The sequence below is a fragment of the Pseudochaenichthys georgianus genome, chromosome 18, assembly GCF_902827115.2.
Source record: "Pseudochaenichthys georgianus chromosome 18, fPseGeo1.2, whole genome shotgun sequence".
Taxonomy (NCBI): domain Eukaryota; kingdom Metazoa; phylum Chordata; class Actinopteri; order Perciformes; family Channichthyidae; genus Pseudochaenichthys; species Pseudochaenichthys georgianus.
The window spans coordinates 9,016,663-9,034,090 of record NC_047520.1 but is presented as its reverse complement, the minus strand read 5'-3'; the positions used below and the strand labels follow the sequence as shown (position 1 = coordinate 9,034,090).

Here is a 17,428-nt window from a genome sequence, read left to right as displayed (position 1 = left end):
AATCGTGCAATTTTATTTATTTATGTACATATTCCCTATCATGTCTATTTAAGTCCCATTTCTTGTTTTTATATTGTCTTGTTGTTGCGTGTTGGCACCTTGAGTTCATTGTAATTTCGTTGTACCTGTAGCTACAATGACAAATTAAAGAACTATCTATCTAATACAAAAATGAAAATACTTTCATAGGTTATTTTTGCGTTCAAAATGAGATGCCTTACTGTACATTTTTTTTAAAAAGTGCTTATTTTCATTGCTTTGAGGGAATTCTAAAGGGACCAATTTGATGCATAGACTTCTGACACTCAAATAAGATACCCATAAGTAAACTATATGCTTCGGATACATCAATACAAAATACCGTTTGTGTACTTTACACAGTTTTTTGCTTGTGTATATGGATAAAACAATTTTCTTCCTTTTCTTCCACTTTTTTTCATCTGTATTTAATTGATTCACAAGGCAACCTCATGACTGAACTTTGTCTGAGCGTATCTGAGATGTGGTCGCTGTGAGCTCATCTGTCTCAGCGTGAGGAGTGTTCGCTGACATGTTCTTTAGTCTGCTTCCGCATGACTTGATCCCGGCGGTTGAGTCTGCTGCCACCTGTACTGCCATTAAGCACCGTCTTCGACGATTGAGAGTGTGTATATGTGTGTGTGTGTGTCGTCTGAGTCTGTAGGGAGAGACAATGTGAGAGAAGGAAATAGCTGAGGACGCGGAGACATGTTTGCGGGTGAGAAGGGGCCGCTCCAGCTCCCTTTGGCTCCCCAGAGTCGCATGTCAGGCCCATCATATCCTGCTATCTTAATCCATGTCGCCACTGCCCGGATAATCTTACACTGGATCTTGGCTCTGCACCAACGATCGGGTTTGAAGCGGGGGGGGCCACGTGGGGCAATATGAAGCTGCGGCGTCTTTCCGATTTACATTTTAATGAACAGAAGTAACCTTTCAATACTTTCCAACTTCTCTACCCTGCATGTGGCATTCAATCACAAGCCTTTCTACAGAATATTATACCTTTTTTTGGTATGTGGTAAGTGTTTCTCAAACTGCCTTTGTTTGGAACTATTTACAGTTGCGGTTAATACACATTTGGTGGAGTAGTTAGCCGAGTATTGACAGAATTAGGACTGTGCGAATATCCCAAAAATAAACGACATTGTTTGTTTTTACAAAGTACTTTCCAACTTCCTTCTCCTTCCCCTGTTTTATATCAAAAAGGCTGTGTAATTTATTAAGACAGCTGGGATTTGTAGTTTTTACCAACGTTTTTTACAAGCTGGAGTGGATATTGCATTTGTGTGGAACTATTTACAGTTGCGGATTAATACACATTTGGTGGAGTAGTTAGCCGAGTGTTTACAGAAGTAGAACTATGTGTGATTGTCCCAAAATAAACTACATTGATCGTTTTGAAAGAACTTGTCAACCTCTCAATACTTTCTAACTTCCTCACCCTGCCTCTGGCACTTACAGAATATATATAGTTTTATATAAAAAAAAGGCTTTTCTAATTTATTTAGACTGCTGGGATTTATAGTGTTTAGTAACGGGTTTTTTTTATCTGGAAAGGGTATTGATATTTTTGAACTATTTACAGTTGCGGATTAATACACATATGCTGGAGTGGTTAAGTATTTACAGAGGTAGGAGTGTGTATTTGGGATTCACGCAAAAACTACATTGTGTGTATTTTACGTATCAAAGGAACATGTCTGATGTTGCAATGGTTTGGCTCATTGATGTGATTTTAATGGAGGGCTATGTCACAGAGAAGACTGACCCAATTGCATAAATAGAACAATTCAGTCCTGTCTGATCTGAGTTGAGCATGTGTGAGAAAAGGAAAGCAGAAAAACAAATCGTACTCCCAAACTGTCACTTCTATCATGTTACCACACCAAACTTACATGAGGAAAAATGTTTTCGACACTTTGGAAAGAAATGTCGCTTTCTAACATTTGAACACACCCAGAATGCAGTTGGGTTAGCGAGCTAGGTTGGATGTATAAATTCACTCATACAAACATGTAAGGATGTCCATGTGTCTCAAGGGAAGAAGATGAAGGAAGTCCCCAAAAAGACATCTTAAAACACACTTCTCTCTGTCTCCTGTCACCTTGCTTCCTGTGAACCTTTTAATGACATGCATATATATTGTGCAGAAATGTTGAGGTGTTGGGATTCACTTTAAAGGCAGCAGCTGACAGCTCAAACGTTTTTGTTATCAGATGCTTTGAAACCAAACCTACCGCCCCCTGTGACAGCTTTTTTGATTTATGGCAAAGTGAATTACTGTAAGACTGCTTGCCTGCTTAGCGCGCGCGTGTGTGTGTGTGTGTGTGTGTGTACTTAACATCTGTTTGTGTGTCTGTTTGAGTTAGGGGGACCTCTGCCATTGTTGAGCTTTTACATCCTGACAACTGGGAGCCTGATGTTAAAAATAACCGAGTGCTTTCCAATTTTGTCATCTTTTGAGACTTGCTTCTCTCGGCTGTTTTGATTTAGCGTGCGTCCCCCCGGAATTGCTCGGGGTCACCGACGTCCACTTCCTGTCGCATGGTTCTTCATTGTCGCGCTCGCAACTGTCCCTAAACATATTTAAATATGCTCAAAAATAGGACACCTGGGAGAGGAAAGGCTTTGGCTGTCACATTTCTCACTAGGTGTCCCAGCTTAAAAACTGTCAGTTAAATACCGCTGGTTTTTTTTCTTCTCCTTTCATCTCAGGATTATCTTTTACCTCCATTGATTTTTTTTTAGAAAGAAAATCGGTTCACGAAGAGTTCTCCTCACATGACAAACAGATTTAGGCCACGAATATAGAAATAAGTGACAATTAAATAAAAAATATATGTCTTTACTAAACAAAGAAAGTTAGATTCAGTACAAATGTGCAGTGTGTATGTGTCTGTGTAAAACACAAGTAAAGTATTTGTTCCTGTACCAAGCAGCCAAATAGATAGGCATGCTATGCAAACAACAGGCTATGTAAACTGCACTGGTAGGCTAAGCAAATGCATTATGTAACTCGCTGTCAAGCATCAGATGCTTTTTGAGTATAGACAAAAAGGACACTGTTGAGATAAGGCACATTTGAGAAAGAGCCTTATTGTGTGGATAATCTTTCCTGTCACTGATAGACACACATTTAGCATAGCTCAATATTGTGTTTATCCACCGGACACGTTTGGTAAAGGTTTAACAGGAAGATTCTTGTAGTCAGAGCAGGAAGGTTTTCTAATTGCAGGAGCTTGGTCAAAACACTATTTAAATATTTATATCAGAAACACATCGTCATGTTAACAGGTGGAGCCATTGTGGTGTCACCCAGTTCAATCAAATGACTGTCTGAACAACACTGTTATCCAACCTCTGGCACGGCTCCTCGATGAGGCCGGTCCAGTTTCTTCGCTGGTTTCTTCATTTGACATGGGCACTCTCCCCAGTGTCCACTTATCCAAACTTAGCCTGGGCACACGTCCAATCAGATGCCTCCTTTTGCTTATTCTGCAAATTGTCAAGTGGCAACTCTATAACTAACGTGTCAAGTCTTGTTTCAGTAAACAGATCCAACATCAAGAACCCAATAGAATCGCAACATGGTATACATTTTACTGTACATGATGATGTATACACTTTTTTTTATACATGCACCCAAAATAGTTAGGACATGTTTGCAGTATTTGAGTAGTGCAATAATTTTACAATGTGCTTTAAAAATGTAGGCCTATAGGCTAAGGATTTAAAAAATATACATACAGTTTTCTATATTTCCTAGACCTCTGTGTTAAGTATGTTGCTAAAGACATGGTGGCAATTAACCTGCCTTAGCACACAGACTGGTAACAGATAAACAGCTAGCTTGGCTCTGTTTAAAAGTAACCAAAACACTTTCATTTGTTTCACTTTGGCCGAATGATAACATGAAATAACCTAGATATAAAGTATCAATGAGTGAGTGAGCTTTTTAAAATGCTCTTTGATAAATTAATAAAGCCAGACTAGCTGTTTGTAGCTGGTTAGCTTAGCGTAGCATGGAGTCTGTAGACTCCATGCTACGCTAAGCTAAGCTAACCAGCTACTGGCTCAAGCTTCATAAATAACATATAGACAAGAGCGTGTCATTAACTCTTAGTAATAATTTAAAAAAAATGTTGTTGAACTAATACTTTAACAGCAACAGATAATTTGCACATTTTCTACATTTCTGACACTGAAAACAAAAGTATGGAGCATTTGAAGTAGTCAACCAAGATGTCGAGTTGGTGCAGTTTGTGCATCCAAAGCTTTTCTGACGCTACACCACTTTTTGATATTTCTACTTGTCTCTTAATTACAATTTCTATTTGTTTCCTGGTGGCATTTCTATCGTTCTCTGACTGAGAAACTCCTCATTGCTACTCTCTGATACGTGAGTTGCTGACTAATGCTTGTTTGGGTGTCCCTTGGCTGCTGAGTAACTTTGTGTTTGGCCTGAACCGGTTGCCAAACTGGGAGTGTCATTATTTGTTGGTTCAAAGATTTGGCTCTCCTGGGATTGAGGCTAAAGGTTTAGGAGTTCCTGTTATTTTGTATGCAGTAAGACAGTTCCTGTGGCTGTTCAGATCTGTGTATGTGTGTATGTTATGAGAATCCATTGAGACAGTTTGGCACCCGTCCAGCTTGAACTGTCCCTGGCTTGGAGGACTGGAAGTAATGGGCTCATTTCCCCAGTGGGACGGGAGGGGGACTGAATAAAAACAAGAGGGGCTGCCTGGGGACGCTGCAGGAATGACAACAAGAGAGTTCAGCACTTAGTGGACGGACGGCAGCTTTGAATAGATGCTTTATATGATGTTGTTGTTGTTGTTAGCACTGCGTTTGAGATATTAGAGATAACAGCCACAACTGAATCACTTTAATTAGATGCATCACTGCCCTGCATTTACACATTTGATATTTGAAAATTGAGTTAACCTTAGATGACTGAGGGACTCGATGGGGGGGGCTAATTTTAAACTCACCGTCACTCGCTACCTTTCTAATGCACACTTGTGAATGTTAAGCACACAACCATGTATTGTTAGTTTAAAAAAGCATCTTAAAGCTGCTCAACAACTTTTATTTCCTTATTAAAAATCAATCAAGGAAATGGCATTCATCTTGATAAATTCCTGTGAGACTTATGGTACACTCTGCTTGGAAAACAAAGTCATGTGAGGAATACCAGCATCTTTACTGTTGGCTGTTATTTTGTTGCTGCTTTTTTTTTTACCCTGCCATTCAAAACACCTAGCATTTAGATCAAAGACCAACTACAGCTGTTGCTAGGGAATATTTTCATTATCCATTATCTACAGAGTATTTTCAAAATGACATGATTAGTCATTTGGTTTAGAAAACAGTAAGCTAGTCCTTGTTCTTCCACTGCCTATTACAATTCAAATGTCAGCCAAATATATTTTGAATTTTTGAAGGGACTGGAACAATCAAATAATTGGCCTTTTGCATTGAAGAAAGGTCAATGCATTTCTGTCTGGCAACTGCTACCAAACACATTCTCATTCCACAACAATTGGTGCGTGATTATCTTTTGTCTCTCTGACATGAAACTATTTTTTGGCAACATGTCTAAGTTTCATTACATAACAGCAATTCCTTGGCAGTCATGTCGTTTTGGATTCTTTGGTAACGATTATGTAGGCTGTTAAAACCTGCAATACCCTGCTCTAACTAAAAGACGAGGAAGTGCGCTAATTGCTAACCTGTTTGCTCCTGAGTCATAATAATTGGACATGTCATCATCCTACAAACGTCACCTTGCTTCTTGTTAGCCTTCTCCCTGACCCTTCTTCTCTTACCTGATGTTTTTGTCCCCTGCAGACCCCTGTCTCATCGTGATGCCGCCATGCATGGGCGAGGAGGACCGCTTCAGTCTGGATGCGCTGCGGCACATCCACAAACAGCTGGACGACGACAACGACGGGGGAATAGAAGTCAACGAGAGTGTGGAGGTGAGTTTTGGGGTTCAGGGTCGTTAAAGGGGACACTCGGGTTCAAAGTGTTGCTTGGAAACACGACTATGCACCTGGGTTGTAAACAACACCTGCTGTTACCGGTGTTTTGTAGCTCATTAGTTAACCAAACCAAACTTGTAAATGACAAGGGTGTTGTCACAAGAATATGATTCTTACATGTAAATGTTGCTATAACAGTGAGTAACAGTTGTGGCAGCGTGTCAAGCTATGTAGCTATCCTAAAACGGCAAAGGCATTTTATTATTAAGCAGTTAGTCATCGCAGGAGAGAAACTGGTGTCAGCGTTTTTCACATAGTGACACATCCTCAGAAACGCACGCTGGCATTTAGACCGAAATGATGCTAATATTTAAAGCAAATTAGCATATTTCTGTGTGCGTGCGTGCGTGGAGAGACGAGGGACAGGTTTCTGTGAGTAACTAGAGGGGTAAAACTGACATCTGAGAGTACTCTGACCTGGCGTGGCCCCGGCGAATCTCGGTAATCAACGACCTCTTACGTTCAAAAGAAACCACTCTGGACCACGGTCACATTCTGTGTGTGTGTTGGTAGGAGTCATTTTTAACTGGCTGAGAAGTGCTGGTGTGAGAAACAGTTATACCCCTCAGCCCTTCGGTGGCGCCTCGGTAAAGAGCTGGACGCCTTATGAGTCGCGTCTAAAGACTCCTGAGGGTCAGTGTGAGAACTGGCCCCCTGCCCACACCAAGGCAACGTGCGACTGCATATTTCACCGACCCCTGCATGTACTCTAACGTATAAGAGTATGTTACACCCTTTGTCTTTATAAGGGCAATGAGCTGTGTCCGTCTCTCTCCAACAGTTGTTTTTGGCCAACGCTCATTACTGAGGATTTCCAAGCGTCTTTTTTGGGCCCCTGGCAGCGGCTGGGCGGGGTTTCATAACATGATGGATGCTGCTTTCACCAAATTAGTGTCCGTCTATCAGTTAGTTAAAGGAAAGGTGCACATTGTCTCGGGACCGGTAGCTGAAACTACTAAAAGGGGATTTTATCTGTCAGGTTTCCATTACGTGATAAGGGTTTGTGTTTTAGTCTCTTGCCGATAACGGGCTGTCTGGAGTACATTCTCATAACTTGTCTTTATGCTACTTTGAATCAAATGTCTCCAAAAAATAGAATCAATGCTTCCCCATGTAAACAATGTTAAGTACATTTAAATCAATTGTGGTTTTGTCTTCTCCTGTTCATGTCGATATGTCTTCAAGCAAGACACTAAACACCCACTGTGTTTGCATGTGCCTTGTTACTGTCAGTCTCTTCCTGACAGTGATAAATTGAAGGCAGTGACACAGTTGTGATACCGTTTTATGAGGGAGAGAGGGTGACAAGTGGGGGGGGGGAAGTCAGCCCGATCTGGCCTTCTGGGGACGAGACCTCTTCGCCCCTTACCCCCCTGGTTGTAACCTGACCCCCCGCTGGCACTTCTTGCTAGTTTACTCACACCTATTTTTCCCAAACTCGCGAGGATGAATAAGATGCGAGGATGCATTTGTAACGTTATAGCCGTGGTCGGGATATCCAGTTTTTCATGACTCGCATTTCAGAGATTCTTTTTGCTGGTGGTAAAAATGATGTGAGGTCGGGGGAGATTTATGGTGACAATCGGCAGCATGTTCAGCAGTAAAATATTATTTTGGGCAAAAGGCCAATCCGGTGGGAGATGAAAAGGACGGTCTTATGTTTTATGTGTTTTTGAAAGTATTTATTTTTTCAATCCATTTTGGTCTCTGTGGTTAAAAGAAATATAGGGTTATTAAAACGGTTTGTTCTACCTATTTAAGTAATTGTAAAACAAAAATTCAAAGAAATAAAATGTAATAGGTGATGGTAAATGTTACGCTCCCTATAAATAAAACCAAATGTAACAATTAAATATATTCTTGACAGAAAAAGAAAACCGTGCAAGCGTCTTCACACACTTATTTATAATTATTTAAGGTAATGTGTCATTTTGTGTACAGGTGATACAGTAACACCTTAAGTCTTACATAAAAGATCTGACTAATAAAACATTGTATTTGCCGAAGCTAAGTCTATTTCTACGTAAATAAGTAGTTTGTTTAAGCAATGAAAGTAAAACAAATACAATTCACATTAACCGTTTACAAAGCGACCATATCAGCGAGTTACCTGGCAGCGCTGAAGAGTTACATTTGTTTTACTCTTAAAATCCCGCTGTAACTTAACTATCAGTGTTGCTAAGTTACCGGGAAATGATCTCTCTCTGACATATTTAAACCTAGCAATGTTTCACAGTTTATAAAAGCACACATATAACGTACACACACAGATTTCTTTGATGTAAACGGAGTCATTCTTGCTGCAGCATGTGAGGGACGATGTTTCTTTAATCACAGCACTGACGTATATCAATAATTGCTGTCAGTTATAATGGGCCATACACAAAAAGAGCACCCTGTACTTAAACATATTGACACTGTTCAATGGTGAGCAAACACGGATGTGGAGCGACCGACGAGTTCCACTTCCCTTTACGACTACAGTACTTACTGACATGTTGCGTCACAGAGCTATCACTGTGGCTGTATAGAAAAAAAGGCTTTGGCTGCTTGTGAAGTTCATATTTGTTTACTTTCTTGGTCAGAATCAATTGGAAAAGGTTGATTATTAGATACACAATGCCAATTTACCAGCATTGCCATAAACTTGGAGCTGGGCAATATTAAGTATATCATGTATAAGAGTAGTTTTGATCAAATACCTCCATTTCCTGACGTTGGGTTGACGATTGATGAAACGCAATATTGAAACAATGTAAATAGTGATAACAAATAATGTTGATTTCTGGAGGTAGAGGGAAATAATAGAACTACAAGAACAGTCTACAACAAACTTTAAATGACATCACTTCACTGTAATGTAGCCTTTAAAAATGTTGATGCATACACCTACTACTTTATTATACTATCTCCAAAATCCAATTCGTTATCTCACATCACAATATTCAATATTCGATACATTTCCCAGCCCTGCATACACTCCCATGATTTTATGATATTTGAGTTGGTGTGAAATAAAGTGTATTTAAGGGATGGTGGGACGTCTGTTGCTGAGCGCAGTCACAGGGCGGCAGGTGCACGTCCTCTCCTCGGGGTGCTGAGATTTGGGCAATCCGCGTGCCAAGGAGACACTCGGTTAGATCGTGTTGCATCACTTTGAAATCACAAGAACCCATCTAACGTCACAGCAGGGCCCAATGTCGTGTGTGTGTGTGTGTGTGTGATTAATTAATCCTTGACACGCCATGTGTAGCACCCTGGTTGAACAATTAGGTTTGCATGTGAGTTCTTCATCTGTGCAGGCATGCTGTAGACATGACTCACTGGAGTTTGGGCGGGTAATGAACAGAAGAAACTCGAGGAGCGTCTCGGTTGTATCTTTAAATTGTGGGTAAGGGTAGATAGCCCCCGTTGTTCTGTGACCTGTCAGTCATCAAACCGGGGGTCATATCTCATTATGTGTTCATTTGTATCTGAAGTTGTACCCATGGATGTATAAAGAATAGTTCTACCTCAAGGTTATTCTCCGTGGGGACTTCCGGCAACAATCTTGATTCTGATCTGAATTTTTCAAAGCCGTTTATGGTCTCCGGTACTTGCAGTCCAGCGCCTACAGCATGCACAGCGTTAGAAAAACGGGCCTTCAAAATAAAAGTTATTTTTTTCCCAAAAAATAAATGTCTTTTTTTCTATTTCTTTTTCTTCACTCACATCTAAGACCCACTCGAAACGGACCCACCCGTTGAGAACCACTGTTCTGGAGGGAACAAGAGCGAGTATTTATTTATGATCTGCTGCTTCGAAAAGACAAGCATAAAAAGGTTGAACTATTTATTTAATATACTGCTCAGAAGAATTCCCAATATCGAAATATCAGTAATCTGTATTGTAGCGTAGGGCCTTACAATGATGTGTATACGTATAACAACAATCACAGTTTTCACAACAGTAGTAGATATTAAATCAACAACCAGTGACGCGTTAAATGGACAAATAGCTAGAAATAGAAAATCTGCTCATTTCTTCCATAGGCTTCATCAATAGCGTGTTTTTCCAGGACACTTCATATCACTTTGTATATCAATAATGCAGCACCAAATGACAGATACTGTAATGGATCATTTTATATATACCAACCGCCCTGATTCAAAACATGGACGAATACTAGTTGCATGGATATATTATCAGGATGTACCCCCTCTAAAGCGAAAGAATTAGGACCTCTGCCACACTTTTATGAAGCCTAGTGTGTATTAGAGATGGGCAAGTGAACATTGAATCAGAGCACATTGTGATGCAAAGACAGCCACTTTGATCTTGGTCAAAGCAACACGCCTCACTGGAAATCAGGGAAAGCACGAGGAAGACCTCATCGTACGGGGGTTGTTTCACAATCCAGCGTGCCCAGTTGTCTTTTGTGATGAATCCGTTGTGCTCCGAGTTGCTCTCACGTTACATAAATCAAAAACAGCTTACCTTTTGTCACGAAATAATACCATTGAGTACAATAAATCAATCAAACAAGCCTTTTCCTGCACTTTCAAACTACTGACGGGCTTGACTAATGTTGATGTGTGCTGTTAAAGCAGATGTGGACAGATGTAGTTGATGTCAGAAGTGCATAGAGTCACAGTTGACTGTTGTGGAGCGCAAAGGATCATGGGAAGAGATCTCATCCAGCTCCCCGCAAGCTGGAATCTGATTGGAACAAATAGGTCTTTGTTTGCTGCTGTGTGTGTCGGAGCCTGTCTCTATAGGATCTGTGGAGGTATGATTGTCTCTTAATGCTGACTCTCGGTCCTCAGGCAGCATTAAGGCGCCATATGTTCTCTGTCACACAAACTGAGAACACCTTCCAGGAATTTCTTCTTTTACATTTTCACCAGGCTGTAATTATCACAGCTATCCCACTGAACTGCTAACCACAGAGGCTGCAAGACCCCCACACAAAGACCTCTCTTTAAAGGCCCGGCTCACCACTTTTTATAAAGCTGCTCTGCTAGTAGTTTTATAAGGAGATCACAGCACATGAATTACACGTCCTCTCTTTGTGGGTAAAGAGAGGAAGTAGTTAAAAAGTGCAAATAGCATTGGATTATTTGTACAAAATAAAGGACAATATCGGATTGTTCACGCTGGCAATAAATGTTATATTTACAGAATATACTCATTTTTTTAAGCAGGCTGAACTAATTACGGTTTTATGGACAGTTTTTTTGGACAAAAATAGCAAAACATATGTGTATCCTATCTGTGTTGTTTGATTCTTTAAAACAGCCGAATCGATTCCAGTTAGTTGTAATGTTTTAACCAGACTACAGTTTGATTTTCATTGCATATTTCATTGGGATAATTCTGTCACATTTATTTTGGACATACTGTATATATCGTCCCATGCCTATTTGTCTATTACCCAGCATGTGTTTTAATAAAGAGATCAGGTATGGATTTCTAACAGGGAAAAATACCACTAAAAACAATATATTACCCAATTTAACTTGCGTGGAGGGATATTTGGGGTGAAAATAAAGACAGCTAAAATAATAACTAAATATAATCATTTAAAGCTGTTTTTATGATCATAGGGAGATGTTTTCAATCAGGCCTTTTCTATTCTTGTATGCGCTCTATTAAATGTCAGCGAGGTCTGCCTCTCCTCATAAAGCACCGCGAGCATTAAGGGCTTTGCCAGACGTTTGTTTGGACCGGTGTTGCACTCATTGTGGTCCCTCCAGTGACTCAGCAGATAGCCGGTTCCTTTAGTCCGCTCATGGTCTACGTCAGCGAGAAAACTCATTTGCATGTGTATTGAGTGAGAAGAAGGCGAAGGAAATAAAAACACTGTGCAAAGTTTTCTGGCCCCTCAGAGTGCCTGGTGCTCTACTGATGTGATGAAAGAGCTTTTCAGACCCTATGGGGACCCTAGCAAATGCTTTCAGGAGGGGGACACAGGCCACAACAACAGCTTAACAGATATTTTACTTTCAATATAAATCTGGAGTGCGAATTCAGTCAGTCCACCAATTCGTTCCAATCAAAATCAGATGGGTTGCCATGACATTATTATTATCTAATACAGATATTCATTGTTACCAGAAGATGAATGCTTATGACTTTGGCGACCCCCGACTTCTCCTCTAGTTTCCACGGAGTATATTAGTTAACACATTCAAGCACCCCTCAGGATGAACCATCATGGCAATTTAATGTATAATAGGGACACCATTTTAATCTGTCTAATATATTGGTTTATGACAAAATACCTCTTTTTAGCAGAGATGTACGATTCAGGTTTTTTTTAAGCTAAATCACCAATGTTGAGTTTATATTAAAGTGATGTCATATTTTAAAGGTAGGTAGGTAAGAATGGAGAAACCAGCTCGAGTGCGCTAGAATTTGAAAGTACACAGCCGAAAGAAATCTGCCCCTTCCTTCAGACTTCCTCCCAGAGCCCCTCCTCCAACACACACGAACGCGCACATGACCAAAGAGGGCACGAGATAAGTTTGTGCACGAGATGGAAGGCTGACGTTAAGAGCATTCCATGGAATATAACAAGTGTTTCTGAAGTGAATTACCTACCCTACCTTTAAGTAATAAGTCTTACTTGTTTATAACTTTTGAGAGAAATAAAGAAAGTCTCCCCCCCCCCCCCCAAAGAAAAACTTTGATTATGGCGTTGAAAAGCCATTTTGTTAGACCTAGGTTTTGTATGCATTGCCACTTCATCTACACGATATTTACCCATGATTGGCTTAAGATGGTCACATGTCATTGATACCCCGCGTCATGCCATGTTTGTGTGTAAAATGGCTGCTGATAAAACAGTTGACTTTCAAATGAAGAGAGACACGGACAGATTGACATTGATCCTGAACTACACACACATTTCACCCTTTTCTGATGTCCAGTAATCACTTTGATGCAAAATATGCCAGATGTTGTCTTCACAAAGGAGTGCACAATTGTTTATTCACTATGACAACCCCCCATTTCTAGAATAAGCTCCAGAAGTGAATCTCACAGAGTGATTCTAAACCATGTCTGGATCACAGGGTGACATTTTCTCTCAGAGACAGGAAAAATGCATCCAGAGCTGGAAACATTCGCTGCCACCAGACTGCCATTATGTATTCAATGTCAAGCTCCCAGCAGACGCAGTATAGATGTGAGAGAGGACGGGCGGGTTTTGAAAAAGGCATGCATGTCGTGATAAATGGAGCCGTCCGAGACGTAGCTTCAAATGCTTTTAGGACTACTTCAGAGGGATTTGGTGCAGTCGAGCAGGGATGATAACATCTGTCTCAGCGTAGGCACATGACATATTTTCAAGCTGTGTGGAGAACTGGGAGTGCTCTATCGAGTCAGACGTTCAACCCATTGATCTGTGCCTATTGTGCTTCATGATGATGCGAGGTGTCAAAACAACCTTTAGCTCCAGCGACAACAGTCAGTTTTACACCATTCATTTTCCTTTTGACACATCTCTGAGTTTGTTGCACATTTGTGTTTGCTGCTGAAATGAACAAGCAACACAGAGCCACAGATTCAGCTCCCCTTTGATCAAAACTAGCGTCAGGAATGTTACACTTTCGCTCAGCCATTTTAACTAGTGATTCTACCAGCTATGCTTATCTTAATATGTCCCTTAGCTAAAATAAGCAGCACCTACAGTCGCTGCAGACCTTTATATTGTATAGATTGTTGCCTAGCACTTCTGCATAGCTTATAACAACATGCTTGATTTACTGTAGGTTTATACACAGATATTTAAGTATTAAGGCATATTTAGAAATGTTATGGGCCTTTAAAGGAGGACGTGTTAAAAAAAATGGTATTTAGGGAATAGTTTCACAATTTTGGATATTAGCTTGTTTGCTAAGAGTTTAACAAAAACATAGATATTACCCCGTTAATGAGCAAGAAGCAGGATAAAAGGGAGGTGTGTGGCGCAGTGGGTAGTGCGTTGGTGTTCGGCTCAGGGGGTCGCAGGTTCAAATCCCACTGCAGTCAGCATGTCGTTGTGTCCCTGGGTAAGACACTTCACCCCAAATTGCTCCTGGGGTGATTGTCCACAGTATTGAGTATGGATAAAAGCTTTTGGATAAAGGCGTCTAACAAGTGACATGTGATGTAATAAAAGATAGCCTAGCTCACACCAAAGTAGAAAATAAACAAGCACCTCTTAACTTCATTAGTTGTGATATAATGTGTTGTTTCATATTTTTAATCCATACAAAAGAAGAAAGGTAATTTTAAAAGTGTTGTTTTTCGCTGAGGTAACATCGCTACCCGGCCTTGTGTACTTATAGCAAGCTAGTTATAAAGCCACACAGACATACATTTGTTAAGTCATTTCGTGCTTCTGATTGTATGACTTAGGCCAGGGGTGTCAAACTCAATTTAATTGCGGGCCACATCAGCATTAGGGCTGCACTCAAAGGGCCGGTTGTAACTTTAAGACTATATACAAATATATATATATATATATATATATATATAAAATAATGTATTATATTACATTATTGCCTCTGCATTGGATTATTATCAGATAGGGTAATAACTTCATAATTACGTCTGAAAGCAGAAGTCTGGGGAAAATAATTGCAAGTCTCTTCAGTGAGAATGTCACAAAATGATTTAAAAAGAAAAGCTAAATTCTGGGGGAAAAGGGGAAGTGACATTTAAAAAAATGTAACTAAATTCTGGGAAAAGGGCACACTCTAAGAAAAAAGGCATATTTAGAAGAAAAAAAGTCAAATTCTGAGAAAAAAAGTCTAATTTGAGATGCATTGTGGGACATGTAGTTTATGGGCAACGTGCTTCTGTAAATCATCCTGTAACCGTATAATTAACATATAATATTCTTGTGAGGGCCACAGAAAATGAAGTCACGGGCCGGATTTGGCCCCCGGGCCTTGAGTTTGACACCCCTGATTTAGGCCATTACCCATCAGCAAAGTAGCATTTAGTAACACCACAGACTAATGAGCTATCAAACGCAGGGCTGGTGTATGAATTAAGAAGTAGACAGGAGGTGTAACGTTTTAGGTTTATGCCAAGGACAGACATGAACACACACACACACACACATTCACACACACGCACACACATTCACATATGCATGCACGTCCTGTTCTGTTCTGTGCATGAACTGTTCTGGCAATTGCTCGGTCGGGTTTGAGCTATAACTTTCTCTGAAGGGCATTTGGTTCTGAGCTACCAAAGGAGGACAGCCGGAAACACACACACACACACACACACACACACACACACACACACACACACACACACACACACACACACACACACACACACACACACACACACACACACACACACACACACACACACACACACACACACACACACACACACACACACACACACACACACACACACACACACACACACACACACACACACACACACACACACACACACACACACACACAGGTGGAAGTGGTGCCTCCACCATGGGTCTCCTTCTCTTTTCAAAGTCCCTAAAAGGAAGAAAAGGGAGCAAAAAGAAAGTGTGTGTGTGTGTACTGGTGTGTGTGTGTGTGAGTGATCCAAAGCCAGACTTTAAGGCAAAGCCAACTCTCTGCAGCTCTCTGTCAAACCCACACACGCACACACACACACACACACACACACACACACACACACACACACACACACACACACACACACACACACACACACACACACACACACACACACACACACACACACACACACACACACACACACACACACACACACACACACACACACACACACACACACACACACACACACACACACACACACACACACACACACACACACACACACACACACACACAGTTCTTTCTCTTCTCATGTTAAAAGGCTGTAAACCGACACAGCTACAGGTGATCTGAAAAGCTCAGGAAACTCAATTCTGCTTCTCTTTGTCCCCTAGTTTATAATAGAAGACATGAAGCAGCAGCAGACCAACAAGCACAGCAACCTGCACCGCGAGGACCAGCACATCACCGTGGAGGAGCTGTGGAAGGGCTGGAAGGCCTCCGAAGGTAAAGCAAGAGTCACGGGCACATTTAGTGCTCCAGTAGGAAAACATACCTGGGAGTGAGTCGGAGAAGGATTGTTTTATTTTATTTGTTCACTCCTAAAGAGAGATGGAAACACAGATGTTATGCCCTTGCTTTAAAATATCCCAGACAGTCTCTCTGGGTATTATGGGTATGAATAGATATCAACTATTTTCTACTCTCTCTCCTTGATAGATCTTAGGCTGCAATACTTACAAATAACTTTATACACATTACTTTACGAAGAAGCATAACAACGTGCCTAAATCAGGGGTGTCAAACTCAAGGCCCGGGGGCCAAATCCGGCCCGTGACTTCATTTCTGTGGCCCCACAAGAGCTTGCAAAGAATATTATGTTTATTATACGGTTACAGGATGATTTACAGAAGCACGTTGCCCATAAACTACATGTCCCACAATGCATCTCAAATTAGACTTTTTTTATCAGAATTTGACTTTTTTTTTTAAATGTTAAATTTTTTTCTTTTAAATGTCACTTCTTTTTTTTACTTTTTTCCCAGAATGTGGCTTTTCTTTTAAAATCATTTTGTGACATTCTCACTGAAGAGACTTGCAATTATTTGCCCCAGACTTCTGCTTTCAGATGTAGTTCATTATGAAGTTATTACCCTATCTGATAATAATCCAATGCAGAGGTAATAATGTAATATAACACATTATTTTATATATATATTTTTATATAGTCTTTAAGTTACAACCGGCCCTTTGAGTGCAGCCCTAATTCTGATGTGGCCCGTGATTACATTGAGTTTGACACCCCTGGCCTAAATGATTAGATACAAGAGAAGGAAAGATTGAATAATAATAATACAAAATATAAATAAATGTACACATAGCTTTTTTTATTTAATGGAGACAACATAATACAAAATAGAATAATAACAAAACACAAATAAATTATTATCTGTCCAATTTTTGTTACTTTTCTTTTTATTATTGGAAAATTAAATAATTGCAAATATTTCCAAAAATCTATAAATTATTGTTGTATTATTTTGTATGGGAAAGTGAAACAAATACATACATTAATGTTTACATTATTATTAAGGAGAAAATAAAACTGAAAAATTAAATAATTACAAATGAATGAATTCATAATCAAATGAATTACATTACATGTCACTTGTTCCAAAGCGACTTACATACTCGATACTGTGGGCAATCCCCACAGGAGCAATTTGGGGTGAAGGGTCTCAGGGACACAACGACATGCTGACTGCAGTGGGGTTTGAACCTGGGCTCCCCTGATCCAAACAACAACGCACA

The 17,428-nt window shown here is 40.2% G+C and overlaps 1 protein-coding gene across 1 annotated transcript in view; it reads left to right on the top strand.

Moving 5' to 3' along the window:
- The window catches only part of stim2b (stromal interaction molecule 2b), a 44,171-nt gene that overhangs the window by 17,393 nt on the left and 9,350 nt on the right, over nucleotides 1-17,428 (top strand). Inside the window, exons 2-3 of the mRNA XM_034106409.2 lie at nucleotides 5,872-6,002; nucleotides 16,012-16,123. Coding sequence (XP_033962300.1) covers nucleotides 5,872-6,002; nucleotides 16,012-16,123 — 243 coding nt within the window. The remainder of the gene's footprint in view (nucleotides 1-5,871; nucleotides 6,003-16,011; nucleotides 16,124-17,428) is intronic.